At 30.8% G+C, this 21,302-nt stretch overlaps 1 protein-coding gene across 3 annotated transcripts; it reads right to left on the bottom strand.

Annotated features, from left to right (window-relative positions):
* Positions 1-893: 893 nt before the first annotated feature.
* LOC134695029 (uncharacterized) lies at positions 894-21,302 on the bottom strand. Of its 3 annotated transcripts, none has more exons than XM_063556164.1 (10): positions 21,208-21,302; positions 18,259-18,326; positions 16,263-16,319; positions 15,060-15,359; positions 13,842-14,147; positions 12,392-12,697; positions 11,444-11,560; positions 11,083-11,110; positions 6,174-6,235; positions 894-2,798 (listed from the first exon to the last, which is right to left on the bottom strand). In XM_063556164.1, the coding sequence occupies exons 2-9, from the start codon at positions 18,323-18,325 to the stop codon at positions 6,214-6,216; spliced, it is 1,203 nt and encodes a 400-aa protein (XP_063412234.1). In that variant the 5' UTR covers position 18,326; positions 21,208-21,302; the 3' UTR covers positions 894-2,798; positions 6,174-6,213. The 3 variants fall into 3 exon arrangements, with proteins under 3 accessions (XP_063412234.1, XP_063412235.1, XP_063412236.1); XM_063556165.1 differs by having other exon boundaries at positions 894-2,674; XM_063556166.1 differs by lacking the exon at positions 13,842-14,147.

Here is a 21,302-nt window from a genome sequence, read left to right as displayed (position 1 = left end):
AGATGTTTGTGGGTAGCTTAAGGATTTCATTTGATTTTACAATTGTGTTTTTACTGAGTTAATAGGTAGACAAATTCTGGCTCTAACAGTGCTTATTAAAAATGACATCAGGAGTAGGTAAAGAAATAGGAAACACACATTTTTATTTATTTGGCCTAAAGTGCATTATAGTGTATTGATCAGCTTGCATTTTCAAATGAGTTGTCTGTTTTCGGTTTTAAGCATAACTCTTTAATCAATATTTAAAAACAATAATTATTCGGTGTATTGACATACTGATTAAGCTTGTAAAATTGTAGCATCCGACCTTATTTCAAAAAACAATATGCGAATATAATATAAAAATACAGACTCATTGAAAATATAATACAATCGGTATTTGTTTATAACAACGTGTATTTTCTTACTGGTTGAGATTCAAATTTTGATTTACTCTGCAAAAGTTGAAATACCAAACTGAATCGTTAATCGGCAAACTGTTGTTCTCTATATTATATTTTCATATATAGAACGGTTTCGTTTTTTTAAGTGTACATATTTTTTTTTCGTTCATTTTTTTTATATAAAATAAGCTGTTAGCTTTTTCGCTTGAATTGTTTTACATTGTCATTTCAGGGCCTTTTATGAATTACTTTGCGTTATGGACTTTGCTCGTTGTTGGGGGTCGTTATGGTGGCTATAGTTGTAAAGGTATGTGTCATTTGGTTTCTTGTGCAGAGTTGTCACATTGGCAATCGTACCACATCTTCTTTTTATAAGTTTTGAAAACATATCTTGCACGGTTTTGATATTTTATTTTTGATTTGTATAGATTAATTCTTAAAGCAATAATTTATAAGTTTGGAGTTATAAAGTGAAGTGAAAATTACATATAATAAAAAAAAAGTAATTCATAAAGTTCACACAACTCAACATAATTTTTAGAGCATATTATACATGTTCATAAAGTTCAACAATTTTAAAGTCTGATATTCAAATTCAAAACCTCAAAAAATGGTCGTAAAATCATATATACATTCTTAAATTACTAAATTCTTCATATGCACTCATTAAGTATTCTAGCTTTTCTATATATCTTATGAATTTTCCCTTTTCAACGTTATGTGAGATACTTCTTTTTTTACTTTCAAAATACTCATTTTAAAGTTCGTTCTTATTTTGTACTGTTACACAAATGTCCTGGTATCGGTGAGTGGGATACCGCTAACATGTTTAACCATGCCACATTCTGCATGTGCCTATCAAGGAGCCTGTAATTCAATTGTTGTTGATGTGTGTTACATATTTCTTTCAGATATTTTTGGTACATTACATAGGCAGAATGTTGTCTCTTCGAATTGTTTTTCGTTTATAATTTCGGGGTTATTGGCTTTGCTTATTATTGAAGACCATATAGTGACTTATAGTTGTGTTATGTTGTCACTTGTGATGAGTTGTGTCATTGGCAATCATACCACACCTTCTTTTGTATATTCTATATTGTTGACTGAATGAAACGAATACTTACCATGATTTTTAAACATCATTTAAAATACAGTTACAATTAAACAAATGTAACACCTCTATTGACAACAATGTTTTTAACATATCAATATACAAATAATACAAATCAAAACATATGTTATCAACATCTATCCTTTCTTTACTATCGTTTACAGTTTAGCTGAAGAAAGAAGTATTGTCTGCATAATTCATCAATAAATATTAAGCATTCTCATGAAATATGTACACATAATGCAGGACAACTCTGATTTATTGATTCTATTCCAATGTCACTGACATACAAAGCATCTACAAAGGGAGTAATTGGATTTCTTGCAGTACACCAATAACACAGTTAATAAAACGTAACAATATTGCTTCAGTTTAACTTATGGTTTTATGTAAGAATACATCCATTTCGTTAGATTTAATAATATTCCAGTATTACAAAATTTAGCTAATACTATACATATTGTGTTTATACAGTCTAAATTTACTCAACAAGATACAGATTTAAAAGTTTTACGATTTGCAAAGATTTAAGCACGATGTAATGAAGAGCAAATATTGCAATAGTAGTACTGCGTGCATATCCAAAACCTAACTGTGTATTTAAGTTTATATAGAGTTCCTCACGGTTTGATACTGAAAAAGCTGTAAACAGTTTTCTTTGAGATCCACACTTATGCTAAACTTTGGTTATTTCCAGGGTATTTAGCGGGACCTTCTATACCTTTCATCTCTAGGCTAGATCCATTTCATTGAATTGCATTACAGTCCTTGTATGGTGTAAATATCAACGAACACCATCATAAACCATTCTACCATACACCCTGTGTCATTAAATCACACAAACTACACATTTGCACCATACACCATACACATTATATCTATACCATCACAAATAACACGTCATGCAATTTGATTTAAAAAAATGTAATAATACAAACCTAATGGTTTATTTTCAAAACGAATTGTAATCACCATATTGTCAATTATTGTATTCAATCAAAAATCAGTTCCTATCAATATTTTGCATAGTTTTGAATTTTGATAACCACACAGTATATACACGTGACACAATCACACCATTCATCATACACCATTTCACTATTTCTTTTACACTATATTTCATAACATCATAAGCATTTTCTACCACTGCACCATCCAAGGAAAATGTTACACACTGAAACTAGTAATAAGGGGTTGTTATCAATAATATATAGGTTTACAATATTGTTCCTTGGAGAACTATTTTCCTTTAAATCTAATTATACTGTCTTCACGTTCCTTTTCCGTGAATGGTCTGTCTGATTCTGCCAATATACAAGATGTTTTGCAATTTTAAATTTTCTATCTAACGTTTCCGATTCTACTTCCCAAAGCATTTACCACTATTTCGTGATTGTTTTTAATATTTCGCTTAAGTTTATTCTATATAACCTTGATAACTTTGTATTTTGGTATACTATTAAGTAAAGTCTAATTTCTTGAAGTGATTACGATTAACACTAGAAGCATGATTTCAGTCTGAAACGGTGATTTTAGTCTGATCAAACTTCATCGACTGGATTTACCCCTAGAGGAAAAACATTCAGTTTTTTAAAACCGTTAAGGCGCCGTTCCGATCGCTAGTCTCATCAGGTAAATCAGTCCGTTAAGGCATGTCAAGATAAACAAGATTGAATCTCCTAGCGAACTGTTTAGATAAGTTACGACGGTGTCAGACCAAAATAGACCATGGATACAAAAGTACGTAAAGATGTTGCCAGACCGTATTCTGTCATGTTAAGATTTTAATAATTTGTACACAAAACGGGTGAAACTTTCAAATTGTTTATCAGGGGTTGCTCCCAATTTCAAGTGATGAAATGCTTAGACAATGGCCGCTATGTTTACCTCATTGAGCCAATTGATAAATAGGTACAACCTTGCGTCGAAAATAGAACAAATAACAAGTGTGCAAATTCCATCCACAAACAGATGGTGACAACAGTTCAGACGAAGACCCTATTACAGTTTGATATAACAGATACGGACAACTTAGACGGTCCAACAGTTTACAATGACCCAAAATAAACTGTTTAAAATTGTATGTCTTTGACAATGTTTGACAATCAAATTGTTGTTGCTATTGTATCAATGGATTTTATTTAATGATTTAAAATTGTGTATGTTATATTTGATAGTCAAGGTTGCTTGCTAATGATTTTTGTTCAATCCATTTAAGGTGCCTGTTTAAAAAAAAATGTATATGTTCCTGACACTTTGAAACATTTGACTTTTTCTAGATTTTTTTTCATTAAGATTCTACTATTTTTCCATTGAACGTTTTGAAGTGAAGTTTCTAGAAAAAATATAACCTGATATTTTATTTCTAATCAAAGATAATTACACCTTGTTAGTAATGAGATTATGTTTGTGCCTTATTTTGATTATGAGTTGTATGAGATTGTAGAATTTTGCCTTATACTGTAAATTTAAGCAAGCCACTTATGATGCCGGAGTTTATTTATGTATAACCGGTAATTTTCTATTTTTATTGTCACCTAAACCACCGTTTTGATGACGTATGATGATAACGCTGAAATGTAGGAAAAACTATAAATTGGTGTACCTTAGCCCTAGCTTTTTATGTCATCTACAGGTAAACTATCATTGTAATAACTATTCGTTGGCCTTTACAATATTATCTTTATCAACATGATAAGCACACCAAAACAACAATATTCACATGGCGAACCATTGCGATGTACTTTCATATTGTTGTATCATTATCTGTGTGTACAGCTGCTCTATGAATTAATGATACTGACAAATATATCGTATTATATCTTCTGTAATTATTTGACACATAATTTATGTCACGTAGTATATTATAAAAGAGGGACGAAAGAAACCAAAAGGACAGTCAAATCATAATTCTAAAACAAACTGACAACACCATGGCTAAACATGAAAAAGACAGAAAGACAAACAATAGTACACATGACACAACATAGAAAACTAAAGAATAAACAACACGAACCCCACCAAAAACTAGGGGTACTCTCAGGTGCTCTGGGAGGTTGAGCAGATCCTGCTCCACATGTTGCACATGTGTCACCAGTTGTGTTGCTTATGTGATAACAAATCCGGTAAATAGTCTTATTCGGTAGGTCACATTATAATGTAGGTTGTAGTTGTTTTAAACGCATAAACATGTTTGTTTTTCATTGTTAACTAATTGTTTTTTGGTATATTAGTCACATGCATTTATAATAATGGAACAATATCCATCACTGTTTACTTCTGCAATGTTTAATTTACATTTATTATGTACACAAAGTTGAAACGAGAGCTACTTGCTATAAAACTATGGAAAGCCTGTTTAACATTAATGTTTCACGTTATAGAACGCAGGTTTAACAATATTTTGAAATTTCATTCCATTGAGTGTTTTGATTAAGTAAATAAAATTGAGAATGGAAATGGGGAATGTGTCAAAGAGACAACAACCCGACCAAATAAAAAAATCAACAGCAGAAGGTGACCAACAGGTCTTAAATGTAGCGAGAAATTCCCGCACCGGAGGCGTCCTTCAGCTGGCCCCTAAACAAATATATACTAGTTCCGTGATACTGAACGCCATACTAATTTCCAAATTGTACACAAGAAACTAAAATTAAAATAATACAAGACTAACAAAGGTTTGAGGCTCCTGACTTGGGACAGGCGCAAAAATGCGGCGGGGTTAAACATGTTTGTGAGATCTCAACCCTCCCCTTATACTTCTAACCAATGTAGAAAAGTAAACGCATAACAATACGCACATTAAAATTCAGTTCAAGAGAAGTCCGAAAACTTCATTTTAAATGCAAACAAGAGTTAATGAAACGATTTAAGCAATATATACTCCTATATACACCATACTTTGTCATATTAAATGTATACAAGAGTTGTTGGTATTAATAATGAGTAGTTATTGGCTAAAGCAAGCCCATTTTTGTAATTAGGTATTTTGCTGATGTCATTTACATTATAGTGTACATAATAACTGAAGTTGTGTTCAACAAGTAGACAAATGTATTAAACACCTTCTTTTTGTTTTTTGCAGGAATACCTGCCACCTTTTGTTATTAAGTAAAAATAAAGATCTTCCATCAACCATGTCACTTCTATCAGCCTTACCTAACACCTGGCTACATAAATAAAGCAAGGGTTTCCTGCTTGGGATACGAACATCCTTAATATTAAGAATAATTCATACTTTTGCAAACAGCAAACAGACGATTTCGGTTATGTTCCTCATATTTTAACAGCAATATACCTTTTTAAACACAAATATGAATTACCGAATTAGACTATTAACCAGCACATCGTTGTTAGTGGGGTCTGTGCTGCTTAGTATTTAGGTTTTTATATTATGTATTGTGTACCTATATGTGTCTCTTTTCTATTTGGCCATGGCGTCGTCAGTTTATTTTTGATCTACGAGTTTCACTGTTCCTCAGGTAATTTTGATGATGAGATAATCGAAAGGGATGTTGGAAATCCAAGAGTTGTGCTACACATTAATTTGCGGAGGATTTGTTTTGTTTTCAATATCCTGCAAAATTCTGTACATGCGTTAAGTTATTTCAAATGTATATGTATAATTTAATACTTCACTTCTCTGTACGGCTACTTTGAAAACTATATGAATGGCTTACCTTATTCAGTACAAACGCTATCGGTAAATGTTCGGTAACACTAGTTATAGCCACAACTGAACCTTTAAAATAAAATATTTTCTTGTGTATATAATTTATATGTAAGTGAATTTGTTTAGTTTATACCATTTACAACATATTGTAAGTTTTTATTCAAGTTAAAAGATCAGATTGTTTCTCGTCAATCCGTTATAATCATAAGTTATAATTATATGTTTATAAAGTTGAAAACAAATAATTTATCAATATATCAATGGTTGGTCTCGTAATCTGTATGTATAGAAGGTTCGTGGTCATAAATATCAAATATTAATTAAAACTATAACATGTTAGTCCTGATATCTATCATGAGTTTATGTTGAATTGATCGTAACCATGTAATAACAAGAACATGTGTGAAATATCTTGCATACATGCATCTTTCTTTGTATGTACAAGTCAATATATGAATGTGTTATTAAATTATATAAGCGACCATTAACGTTATCAAAAGGATTAATTTTGTTTGTGATCAACGTAAGTTTTTTTTGTCTGTATTTAACGAAAATTCAGCATACTTTGTGTTATACTATTAACGGTCATCTACCTCCAATTAGAATTATCAGCAGTCATTTACACTGCTTTAGTTTTATAATAAAGGTTTTGAATCGTTTTTATGTAGTCATGCAGGTTTGCACCAATGCAATCGCTTTGTCTGCTTAAATATGCCTTTTACTTAGGCTTATTAGTACTAATGACAGACATGAAAATGGTTTTAACGTTTTAGCAACGACAATTTGTTATATAGCTGTACATGAACTAATGTCCTTGATAAATCATCAAATATTTTGCTGATGCCACAAGATAAGAAAAAAAAACCCTGAAATTTATGATAAAAGAGATGATTTTTTATTTCCTATCGTTAATTATCCATTTTTAGATGGTGTCGTACCCTTGTACATCTTACGGTGTTTATATATCTCAACTTGTACGATTCGCTCGTGTATGTAACAATGTTATAGATTTTAACGAGAGAAATTTATGTATTACTGAAAAATTATTACACCAGGGTTTTTGATATCACAAACTAGTCAAAACATTTACTAAATTTTATCATATGTATAAGGACATCATTTTTAAATATAGCTCAACATGCAGACTTCTTATACGTTCAGGTATTTCACATCCATTTTTTATGGAAATGTTCTTTATAAAGCACAAAGGTGTCAGTATTCACCTCAGAAACTAACGAAACCTGTGAATAGACTTATTAAGACGTGATATAGCTACGATACTGTTGTCAGGTCATTAAAGTTTGCATATTTTGGCGTTAATATTGATTCATTTATAGGGTTTTTGCGTCGGAACTAAACAAATTAAAAAAAACAGTTGTTGGCATGACAAGGATTATCTTCTTCTTATATGGGAAGGATTGTGCCTGATGTTCATATGATGAAATCATAATCTTTCAGTCAGTTTAATTGAAGTCTGGAGCTGGCATGTCAGTTAACTGCTAGTAGTCTGTTGTTATTTATGTATTATTGTCATTTTGTTTATTTTCTTTGGTTACATCTTCTGACATCAGACTCGGACTTCTCTTGAACTGAATTTTAATATGCGTATTATTATGCGTTTACTTTTCTACATTGGTTAGAGGTATAGGGGAGGGTTGAGATCTCACAAGCACGTTTAACCCCGCCGCATTTTTGCGCCTGTCCCAAGTCAGGAGCCTCAAACCTTTGTTAGTCTTGTATTATTTTAATTTTAGTTTCTTGTGTACAATTTGGAAATTAGTATGGCGTTCATTATCACTGAACTAGTATATATTTGTTTAGGGCCAGCTGAAGGACGCCTCCGGTGCGGGAATTTCTCGCTACATTGAAGACCTGTTGGTGACCTTCTGCTGTTGTTTTTTTATTTGGTCGGGTTGTTGTCTCTTTGACACATTATAATCTTTCAGTCCGTTTTATTGAAGTCTGGAGCATGTCAGTTAACTGCTAGTAGTATGTTGTTATTTATGTACTATTGTCATTTTGTTTATTTTCTTTGGTTACATCTTCTGACATCATTATCACTGAACTAGTATATATTTGTTTAGGGGCCAACTGAAGGACGCCTCCGGGGGGGGGGGGGGGAATTTCTCGCTACATTTCTGCTGTAGATTTTTTCTACGGTCGGGTTGTTGTCCCTTTGACACAGTCCCCATTTCCATTTTCAATTTTACCATTTTAGTGTCAAATTGGTATTTCTTTTTGGTTTGTGTCATTCAAAGGATTGTTTTTCTTTTTAGAGTTAAATCATGTTTTATTAATAGTTGTTCACATTTGTTAGTTGATACATCAAATACCGGTACCTTATTCCGGCCTCGTTAACCGTTAGTAGTATATAATAAATTTTGTTAGTATTTGTTAGTTTAATTTCTGTGTAAAACATACATTTATAATTTATAACAAAATCAAACTGATTGTAAGTCAATTACAAATAGAAAAAAATACAATATAAGCATATATACTTGCAAATCATTAACATTTATAATTACGTAATTTTGTTCCGTATTTGACCTTCACTTTTACATCCTCATTATTGGATACAATTTACCTGACACATATTGCTCGTTTAGAAAAATCGTACAGGTGTCTTAGTGTGATCAAATAATTGTAACCTGACATGATAGAAGGATAATATAGTTCACGTGTTAAGCTTTTCGCTTTTGGATTATTATCGAAAGGTGAGATATTTTATATTAATTATTATCGAAATATGAATTTATTTTCTTTCTCCATAATCTGTACCTTTTTGTGTTTTGATTTAAAGTTCTAGAATAGGTGTAATTAAAGGGTTTTTCTTTACGGCCGCTGAGGTGTCAATTTTTATCTTGTATTTGTAGTATTTCATTTTAAAGATACTTCAGTAACTCTTTTCTACGTTATGTTTCGAAACTCTATATGCATTGCATGCTTACATATTTTATAATCTAACAGTTTAAAGATTTTTTTTAAATTTGCGAATTAGATTACTTTTACGTTCTTTTACATATCTGTTAACTTCAAAATATAATTCAAATTCTTTTTTGAAGATGTTGTATATGTCGGCGGATTTTGTTCTTTGTTCCGACGAGTAAAATGATTTGTAAATTGAGAAACCTATCAACGTTATAATAAGATATTTTATATCCAAAGACTATATCTATTAAGTTTATTTTCTCAGAGAAGTTTATGATATTCATTTTTTTTTCTGTTATCTTATTCCACAAGTCTTTTAAAAATTCACAATCGATAAAAAAAATGTTGATAATTGTCTGTGCATTTGCATAAACTACACTTTGACTTTTTTGTCCATTTAAAAAGATTTTCTGTGTTCAGCAAAATATGGCTAAATAATTTCCATTTATAAACTTTAAGTTTGTTTGTGTATATTTCTTTGTATGTAAATGATAAGGAGTGTCTAATTTGTAATATTTTTACGCCTAATATTCTTTGCCATTTTATTAATCTAATGTTTGGAGTTATTTTGTTTTTTTATAAGATTTTGACAGACGGTTTTGTTATCAAGATCTGCTAAATTTATTTCTGTTTTATTTATTCTGATTATTTTTTCGTTAATATTAACTTGGGCTTTAACATATTTATTTGTTTTCAGGATATCTATCCAACATTTTGGAATGGCTTATTTTAATATTGATAATTCGGCTATCCAGTTGTGTTTTGTTTCTAACTTACGCAGTATTGTCTTTTCGTTGATTTGACCTTTTTCGTCAATAATTTCATTAATAAAGATTATATTGCTTCTGATCCAATTGCGCATTAATAATGCTTTATTTTTTTATTTTTATGTTTTTATTAACCCACATAATTTCTTTGCGTATTTCTCTATAAAGTTAGTGGGTGATTTAGTTTAACCTCCAACTGTCCGTATCCAGCATTTTACAATATCTAGATAAAATTCTGGTAGTTCAGTTGTAATTTTAAGTGGTTTTAAATTTTTAAGTTCTAAATTAATTTTGAAGATAAGGAAGTTTTTCCTGTATTTATCAAAAAAGAATCTCGGAATAATTGACCAATTTTTATGTTTTGACTCCATTAATCTTGATATCCATTTAATTTTAAGGGTATTAAAGTAGCTGTCGATATATATCATATGAAGTTCCCCTGTTCTGTTATCTGCTATGATAGTTGACCTTTTTAATTTGTCTTGTTCACCGTTCCAAATGAAATTAAAAATTTCTCTTTCTAGATTGTCGCGATAAGTTTTATTTATAACTGTCATACTAGCTAAGTATGTGAATTGTGGAATGATAAGTGATTTGATTATAAGAATTTTACCGATGATAGTAAGATGTCTTTTTTCCAAAGAGTTTTTTTGCTTTTTCAAACTTATTTTCCCAATTTAGTTTTGCGCATTCTGCTTTATTTGTGCCGAAATATAGTCCTAACACTTTAAGGGGTTTATCTGTGAATTTTATATTATCTACTTTATCTTTACATTTTTTTATTTTTCCTTTCCAAATGCCTTCCGTTTTGTTTTTATTTAATTGAAGACCAGAAAATGTGCCAAAACGTTTAATGCTGCTTTAATTTAATTTTTTGATTTAAGAAACAGAGTGGCATCATATGCTAACTGGGAAATTTTCAAATTATGTTTTGAATGGTCAAGTTTAATTTCAAAACCTTTAATGTTATAATCATTCCTTAATTTACATGCCATGATTTCAACTGCGATCACGAAGATCACGGAAGAGCAGGGGCATCCTTGACGCACCCCCCTTTTTAGACTAATTGGTGCAGAAATCCATCCATTATTGAATACTGAGCTATTTATATCAGAATATAACGTCTTGATCCAGTTAATAAATGATTGTTTTAGTGTAGTATCACACACGCACCTGTTAAACCAAGCAGAATGATATAAACGAACTTAAGTATTTACTCACCGCTTTTTCAGTTTTTCACGTTCTAAACCTAAAGATAGAGAACCATAAGCTATACATTAGGTAATATGTAATATATTTTTGTGCATTTTGAATGAATTTTTTAATACGAAATGAAAAAGCAATTAGGCGGTACAAATGATGTTTTATAACAGTAATAGACCAATTTGATGACAGAAATAAAAAAAAAAAGTGTTAACCATCGGGAGAAACCAAGTTGTTCTACCAATACAGTAATTTATTTTCAGATAATCTAACTTTTCGCAATTGGTGTACGTAGAGATCCGGGAGCTATGATATTTATATCTGAAAAGGTTACAACACGACGATATGCAAACACGACATTTAGTAAATAAAGGCTTACCTCGATTACGTCGTTTGATGAATATAACAGCAACAACGATTCCTATGATAATAACTACTGTACACACTACTATAACTGCTACATGTGTGTGTGCTTCATGCTGCTCTGAAGTTATTTCTGAAATGGTCTCGTCGTGTCAATTTATTTAATACTACAGACACCGGCCCTGTTTTAATGTTTGGATACAAATAATGCAAACAGTTGGTATAGCTGAGACAAATAATAAGTTAACAAATATCAATATTTTTTTGTGAATAAATATGAATTCACTGTGATTTTATGTGTTTCGTTAATATATACAGTTTAGATGAAGACTCCAATTAACCTGCATCTCTCAGCTAGGTGAAAACTATCAAAATACGTCTTAGTGAAGAATACTTTAATGAGATTCAAAATTGAATTGAAAATCTCTGTTCACTGATACATGGATAAGACACCTCCTTAAATTAATTAGTTGTTGCAACTCCCTTGCATTTTACATCCAGTAGAGCTAATACTAGTTCACAAAAACACAAACGAGCGGACACAATCTAGGAGATAGCAGAACACAAGAAGTTTTTGGTTTCAACACTGCTTTTATTTTAAGTTTAACAGTCAGTAGACAGGTCGTGTGATTAGGTTTTATGAGAGAAAATGTGTGATATACAATGTGATAGTGTTCAAAACATTTACGAAAAGAAATCTATGTGAATAAACATCTTTATTCAAGGGTACTCACTCCTTTAATACGTAGATTGACTCGTTTGTCATACTTTTTGTTTTTCTATGCTTTTCAGATTTGTGTGTCCGTCTTTTATATATCTTACTGTTTTTCAACGATATGTTTAACCATCTATGAACCCTGATTATAAAGCAATTGTTACGATTGAAAAAAACACAAAAAGAAATGTCTTTTAAAAAGTCAATACGTCTTATAAGATAAATAATACTTATATATATGACACGTACCAGTTATATTCCTTATAACTCTTAAATCTAGTAGATTTGATGACTTTCCTTCATGTTTGCACATATACACATCAAGGTCGTCTGTATCAAACTGCATTATTGACATTTCTAAACTATCTTGAGAAAAATATACCATGCTGTACTTTGATGTTTTGTATTGACTGCCAATAACTTCATCTTGAAACAGAACGCTATGATTGGTTCCCTTATACATGAACCAGGTTCCATAACCATTGTTACTGGTACATTTTAATTTCACTGTGTTGTTAAAGACCAAGTCAGTCATTAATGTCAAATTAACCGAAGCTGAAAAGCATTTAACAATTATAAAAACTCAATTCAGGGACTTTCTAAATTTTATCTCGTTTCCAACTCCTGCTTCAAGTCGTTAATTAAACAAATCTACTATGTATACATGTAAACTATGTAAAATATGTATCCGCATTGATACATATTTTATCAGGACACTTTATCAAGAATAATATGCTAAAATATGCTAAAATAGAAGTCTAAATACAGTGACTTAAAGCAAACAAAACAAAATACCAAAATTTTACCAATAGTGATTTCATTGATTGCTTTGAGTTAGTGTTTTATGACTATTATTTTTGTACTACTATACCTGTGACTTATTCCTATAAACAAGTTAGCAATGCTTGTAATGAAGCATATGCGAACAATGCAATTATGTTTTTTGCTCTGTCAGAAATTGTTCGGATGTTTTGTATTCACAATTTAAAAGGTTCAGTTAACAGTTATGATTTCGATTCTGTGCAATACACTAACTCGCACTCTTACCAAAAAGAACAAAACAGACTTATTATTGTGATAAAATAACGCAAGTTTTCACTTTTCATCCAAACACTTATGAACTAGTATGTTTGAGAATTAAAGCGTTAAAAAGAATTGAAGATCTAGGCTCAAAAATGAAAATACTGAAACTGTTCAAGCATTTTGTTCTATATGTTTCTATCAGCCATCACACTTTTAAATAACATTTGGGTTTTGAATTATTTGATATCTAAGGTCACTGAACATGCTGAAGGGACAATAATTGTCCAAATGTGAATCTGGTGCTGTTAAATTTGTAACGGTATTGTTAGTATCACTACTGGGACAAGACCTCGGCTAGTGAACTTATCATTCACGAGGGTATTTAATGAAAATACACGTAGTTGTTCCAATTATATTTTAGTATCTGAGAGATTAAACCTGGAATACTATGGCGAATGTCTTAAATTCAATTTTGTAAAGTGGAAAATCTTCCTGAGAGATTTATTTATGAAAAATCTTAGATTGTTTTTAACCACATTTCCTCGCAGCTTGATTTCAATAGAAAATAATCAAAAGCACTGGGGAAAAAAAAGAAAACCAAATCAGACACGAAATGGTTCAGCATAAGAAATAACAAAATACAAAATCATCAAAATTTCTATACAGAAATATTTACGTTCATATATTTCCATTGTCCTCATATCTAGATTTTTTGATGACTTGTCTCTGTGGCTACACATATACACATCAATATCGTGTTTATCAAAACTTCTGATTTCAATTTCTATAGTATCTGTAGAGATGTATGCCATCTTAAATTTGGATTGATTGTAAGCACTACTAATTGCCTTATCCTGAAAAATGACATCGTGATCCGGACCTTTATACACAAACCAAGTTCCATCACCAGTGTTACTTGTACATCTTAATTTCACTGTATTTTCCAGGACTAAGTCTGTCATTAATGTCAAGTTTACTGAGGCTTACATAATAAAGAATGTTATGAATATATATCATGTATAACAAAGACTCTTACTCGTTCTTTTTTACTGCGTTCGTTATTGAATTACAATAAGAAGTGGTAATACTTCAATGGATACCAAACATTTAAAAATCAACTACGGTATTAATAGGAAAATTAAACAATATCCAGTAAAATAAGGACATACGGCTGTTATATAATTGTGTTTATCTCTTATTTTGTACCAAAAGTATGATTTTGCATATAAGATATAAAACCAGGGTTTATCCACCATCTTCTACGTACGAAAATGCTTCTTCCAAGTCAGGCATTCGTCAGGTGTTTGAGCATTATAAATATATCGAGGAGGTACTTTCCGTTTAAAATTTCTTCGGATTTCAATATTTCTGTAATTTTGTCATTTGAATCAAGTACCAAATAATACCAATGAAAATATAAAGTAGTCCGAGTCAGCCTTTTCTCGCAATATTTTATAAATCATATATCTCGAAAAGGATCTCTATGACCTATCAATATTTAAATTTATTCTGATCCTTTACTAAGACTTTTCCAGCTAATATTTGAAATTCTTGTTTTATTTAATTTCACCGAAGATTCTTAAACAAATGTTGAAGTAGTGTTACCCTGTGTTATTCAAAAGCATACACAAATAGGAAACTAATCAATTCAATATCTTATAATCAATCGTGATTATAATAGATTACAAAGGGGCAGTGTGCTGATTTTTTATTTGTTTTTGCATCGTGTTGAGGTAATGTTTTAAGATGAAAAACAGCAATGAAAAAGCTGATCATTTGCTTTGTTTTTGTGCTGTACATGTTTTTTTTATATCATGAATAGAATACTAATACCCTTTGTATTTCTATAAGAACAGGTACATTGTACAGTTTTCACAATATAATGTCTACGTACTTTGATGATATTCAATCTCTCCCATATTCAGTTGGTTTGATGACTTGTCTTTGTGACTACACATATACACATCAATGTCGTTTTTATCAAACTTTCTTATACTTATTTGTATGCTGTCTTTAGAAAAATAGTCCATGGTAAATTTTGATTCCTTGTATCCATTACCTATCGCTTTATCTTGAAATAGAACATCACGACTGGATCCTTTAAACACAAACCAGGTTCCGTTACCATTATTACTGCTACATCTAAAGCTTACTGTTTTTGTGAAGACCAAATCAGTCATTAAGGTCAAATTTACTGAAAATAAAACACAGTGAACAATTAAATACCAGTACAGTATTTAATAATCTACAGGCGAGTCTTTCCTGTTTTCGACATACACCATAAAAAAAGAAGCAGAAACAAGAAAAAAGAATGATATTCAAGAAAGACTTATATAAAAACGTATACATAGGTGTTTCTCATTGTTGGATGCCATACGGTTGCCTTATATTGCTTCAGTGAGTGTTACTTCGTTTGAAAGTTGGTGGATTATAATATGAAACTCAGTTCGATAACAAGCGTAAAGCATATATAACGGGATAAAAAGCCGTAACGTAAAAAGAATTTTAGTCAAAAACTTAACATGCTAACATAATACAATTGTTTATAAATGATGGAAACGAGAAAAAGCTTCCATCGCACAATTGATATGAATGTTGTGTTGTTTTTCATTCACTAAAATATAGTTATTTTTTTTTTAATTTCCTATTTCTTAGATAATAAGTCATTGGGAAACTATTATGGAAGTCACACAGGCAATGTTGAATAAATTTGGTTTTATTTTTGGCTATACCGCACCATAGGCTTTGGAAGGTTGAGACAAGAGTATTCATCATGAAGAGCATCTCAAAAGTAATCAAAATATTATGTGTGATTTTCTTGTTAATACAGGAATCTTCATCTTTTGAAGAATACGTGCGTATTTTACTACCATGTCCATCAATACAAAGATTACAATATATCTGAGTAAACACATAAGCCCTTTTGATCCATTAAACACGACTGTGTATGCACAAACATTGTTCCTTTCTGAATTTGGAAAAAAGCATTTGCTGTTACTGATATGTATTGAGGCAATGGGTGCCATTTGCTTTGTAAAATGTACAGGTGTGAATAAGTTGTGCCATCACGTAATTGCTATATCTTAAATACATATACCATTTAGATGTCTCAGTTCAGAAATATCTGCACACTTAGTTGCAACTGTGAATAATGCTGAAATTGTAAACACTGTGTTGATTAATTTTGAGTACAGTTAGTAATTTAAGAGCTAGAGTTCTAACAATAAAAAGCCTTGTAATTGGGACGTGACGTGGAAAGGTAACACACGGCCACCAAAAGCTTTATTATTGTGAAGCCCAGGTGGTCGTGTGGTATAGCGGGACGGCTGCAGTGCAGGCGATTAGTTGTCATGATATCTCAGTAGCATTGATTCGAATCCTGACGAGGGAGGAACCAAAAAATTGCGAAAGCAAATTTAAAGATCTAACATTATTGTGTTAATGTTTAAACGAGTTGTATATACATTATGTTCACAAGCATGTATCACCATCATCGATGGAGATCCGAATTATAAATCTGTTGTAGAGTTGTCACTGACTCAGACGTACTTATGAATATAATTATTTTCTGTGACTGTATCTTACATTAATTTGTAGGATCATTTACTATAGATAATTGATCTGATCTGTAATAATAGCATCTCCATGCCTTATATATCATATACTGTAGTACGATGTAAGGTTAAAACTGACGAGGAAAAGTACACACGGCCACCAAAAACTTTATTGGTATGTGTTCATCGTTTTTTTTTTATATGTTATAAAGACTATCACAAAAAGAAAAATCTCAAAAATACTGTACTTAGAGGAAAAACAATTCGGAATGTCCATAATCACGTGGCAAAATCTAATAACAAAACGCATCAAAAAAGAATGGACAAGAACTGCCATATTCCTGACTTGTTTCAGGCATTTTCAAATGTAGAAAATGGTGGATTAAACCTGGTTCAATAGCGCTAATCCTTTCACTTTAATGACAGGCTCCTCAAATTCCGTTATTTTTACATCCATGCGTTTAATAAACAGACACAATAAATAAAATAGTCAAACTATGGGTACATCAGTCATCATCGTGTAACAATTTTTAAAGAACAATTTAACAGATAACAAAATCATCTACTATCTACGAACACATTCATTGATTTGAGTGTATGTCGTCAGAAATTTTTATACGTCACATAAATTTGTCGTTCAATGTGCATGCAAACAATTTAATGTTTTTACATAGGCAATGTTAGCATACAAGGTTAAAAAATCAAAAGTATGTAAGAATAAATTTCAAAAATAGACCGAGATTTAAGCTAGTCAAAAAGTTATAAATAAAATTGATAAGAATCAACAAATAGTTAATTCCACTACGTCATTGGATGATTTTGACGTGTGTGGTTCAACGTATATTGGAATTCATAATAGAAATATATCACAATGACATATAATAGAACAATATCATACTGACGGGATCTTTGAAAGTACAGAGTTACGTAATAAGAACAGAAGAAATACAAATAGTCGCATATACAAAACAAACCGGCAAAAAATGAAAGCAATACAAACACATTGACGAGATGTATAAGTACCGACCCATGTCAAACGGATATCACATAAAACCATTCAACAGTAAATGTAAATCAAATCTCGAAAATCAATCGAGGCGACATATTTTTTTACAGAACCCAAAAAAACATGACTTATCAACATGGTGAGAGTGTACTACAATAAAAAGCATCATCCACCATGCGAATTCATGCTTAATAAGAAATAGAAAAACACATTGTTTAGTAGACGTGTCATTGTATCTATTAAATCTGTTTGATATGTTTTCACATCGATGTCAATATAATGGAGTTGTTTACGACTGTCATACAAGTGAGCGGTTAGGCAGCTATGAACCCTATTTAATCCACCATATTCTATTGACGAAATTGCCTGTACCAAGTCAAGAATATGACCGTTGGTGACCATTCGTTTAATGTGTTTTAAGATTTGATTTTATCATTAGATTATTGGCTTTCATTTTTTCTTATTTTCCACGGAGTTCGTTTTTTTATTTTTTTTTACTCTCAAACAGTTGTACAGGTATATATCTTATTAACCTAGGCATATCAGTGTACATCCTGCAGCTCCTATATTTGGTTTACATGTACTTGTGTGGACTGCCATTCTGGAAAAAAAATCCATGAATATGTCAATTACAATATGGTTACTTAGATTGAAACAGTTGCACGCAAGTGTTTCAAAACTTTCTCTGTTTATGTAAGGGATATTTTATCAACAAATAGTTTATATGAAATTGGTGCGTTGTTTATACATCCATGCATATCATCCTAAGTTAAGATGTATTATACAACACGATGTAAAGTGGGAGGATTCAATATCTCCAGCACAATATTTTTCAATTTAAATTTGAAGCCCCAAAAAAAAAAATTAAAACATATCAGATGCTGACTTTAAAGATTTGAATATTTCCAATTAAAGAATTTACGCAATTGTCAATATAACATCAAGTACATCGTTGAGGATATTTGATGAATGGCATAGTTCCAAAAACTTAGATTTGAAATGCTATTTTTCAAGTTGTAGTTATTTGCAAACTATTTGCTTAACTGCAATAGTTGAACAAACAATTATTCAAAGAACAATAAGAGTTCTTTTTATAAGACAAACACATTTTGATCCGGAACATTTTGAAAGAAATTTGAAGGCCAGGTGATTTAATATTTATTATTGTAAACTGGTCCTATAATTGTAATATTAAGTGATTTTGTTCTGAGAAAAATAGATAATTAGCATGTTATGTTTTAAGTCATATCAGCCCTCAAATTAAACAATAACTAAAGCATATGTTTTTTATAACTTAAAAGATGGCGTTCATTATACAACCTATTATACATATACTTTTCACTGACGATTTTTTTTTAATTTGTCCACATTTAGAAGAAGTTTTTTTCAGAAAGCAATTTGCCGATATCTTTTCCGTATGCTAGTATCCTTAGCGTAACTCCTTTCGTAAAATCCGGTGATCGCAATACGCATGGATCTGGATAACTTTTACCCGATTGTACATGTAATACACTTGATCAATATCAATACTTCTTTGTTGATTATTTATAATATATAAGGTGACAATCGGCAAACTACCGTTTTGAAACTCGACAATCAAATAGCTGCCATATTTTCAAATTATAACAGATAGAGAGAATAAAAAAAAATTGACGAGTATACACTATGTTTGAGTAAGAAAATGATAAAATCGTGCACATAAGACTAAGTTTATGATATATAAATGATTCAATTATTGGATAACCATTAGTTTTTACCAATCACTTGTTTCATATCAAACTCATGTATCGAAATTAAACTGACAACGCCTTGGCTAAAAAAGAAAAACACACACTGAAAAAAAAAATAGTACACAAGACACAACATAGATAACCAAAGACTAACACGAACCCCGACGTAAACATGAGGTGATAACAGGTGCACTGGAAGGGTAAGCAAATCCTACTCCTCATGTGGCACCTTTCATTTGGCTCGTGTTATTACAAATCCAGTAAAAAGTCTCATTAGGTAGGTTAGATTCGTGAAAAGATGAAATAATTGTTGATATTTTTTTTTAATAAACATGACCAAAGTATATATCGCTTAAAACATGTGATTATCGGTTTGAAATCGGAAAAAAGAACGGGGTTGTGGTTACAACATAAGAAATACATCCGATATTAATTGTGAAACAGATATTCGATAACAGTAAATCAACTCGTGGTTGCGCCTGTGAAATGGATTTAATTGCAGACTATACGGTGTTAGTTTGGCTCATTTAGAAGGCCGTATTGTAACCTATAGTTGTAAATTTCTGTGTCATCTTGGTCTATTGTGGAGATGTCTTATTCATAATTTTATTTTGATTTTATTTAATTAATATTAGAAATGATACCATGTGTTAACATTAATAAATTTGCAACATTTACATAAAGGAATATGTACGAAGTACTTTTGACAGTGAGTAAACTGCCAATAAGAGATCGAGTTACATAATTTGAGTAACTAAAAGTCATCGTATGGCCTTCAACAATGACAAAATATAAGTATGTTATAAAATAGTTTACAATCTAGATTGGATTTACAGAATAGAGGACAATGCGCAAATAAAGCAGACAAAAGAACAAACACAATGTGTGTTGACCGTACAAAGCTATACTATTGACAACTACATAAGTAACTTTTAATTATTTCAATATTTTTTATCAAGATCGATAAAAACTACATATTTATAATTAAAGTGTACGTAGCCCCTCAAGTGACTGTCGGGCAAACATTAAATCATAGTTTTATATTATGTATTACTTAATACATAATGATTCATAATCAACAAATCAATAAGGTCGAGCAATGAAAATGTCAATCCGTATCAGAAAAAATCCGCACCTATAATTCATACGTCTCTTATATACATTGATCTATTTTATTTTAAAATACCTCAAAAATCAAGTATCGACATATTCAATTTAACCTGTTTCGGATGAATAGTTTTATCCGTTTAAGTAATCATAGACTATCACAAAATACAGAGCTTACAGTTGACTTGATTGTTTAACATATTCAAGAATAAACAGATTTCATTCTCTATTGCTAAAGCTTCACTTTTCATAAACAAACAAAGTGACTGGGAAGGAATATTAAATGTAAAAAAAAATTAAATAATTTCCCCCATATATGTTGGTGTCAAAAAATTGGTATTTGTTAAAAATCACTTTCAACGTAATGCCAAACAAAGAATATTATTGCATACGTACATTACATTTGATAAACATATTTGTTAAAGTTTTATATATTCTTCTTATGTGCGAGTATTTCTTGGATAAACGATTTTGATTTGCAAAACTTAGCTATCATTGTTGCTATTTTAAGACATCTGAAATCTGATCTTATGTTTTCATATAACTTATACATGTACTACTGATAAAGTCGTATACTTAAAACAAACAGTTACTATCTGAATGTTAGTAAACAATACAAGATAGTCGTCAAACAATGTGTCCTACCTTATTATAGCTAAATAGGGCAAATACTCAAACCATTATCGTCCATTAGGTTCAGGTTCTTCGAAAATACCTGTCATTCTATTTTTAGCTACATA

Source organism: Mytilus trossulus, chromosome 13 (genome assembly GCF_036588685.1).
Source record: "Mytilus trossulus isolate FHL-02 chromosome 13, PNRI_Mtr1.1.1.hap1, whole genome shotgun sequence".
Taxonomy (NCBI): Eukaryota; Metazoa; Mollusca; class Bivalvia; order Mytilida; family Mytilidae; genus Mytilus; species Mytilus trossulus.
The sequence above is the reverse complement of the archived record's forward strand: the minus strand, read 5'-3'. Positions and strand labels throughout refer to the sequence as shown.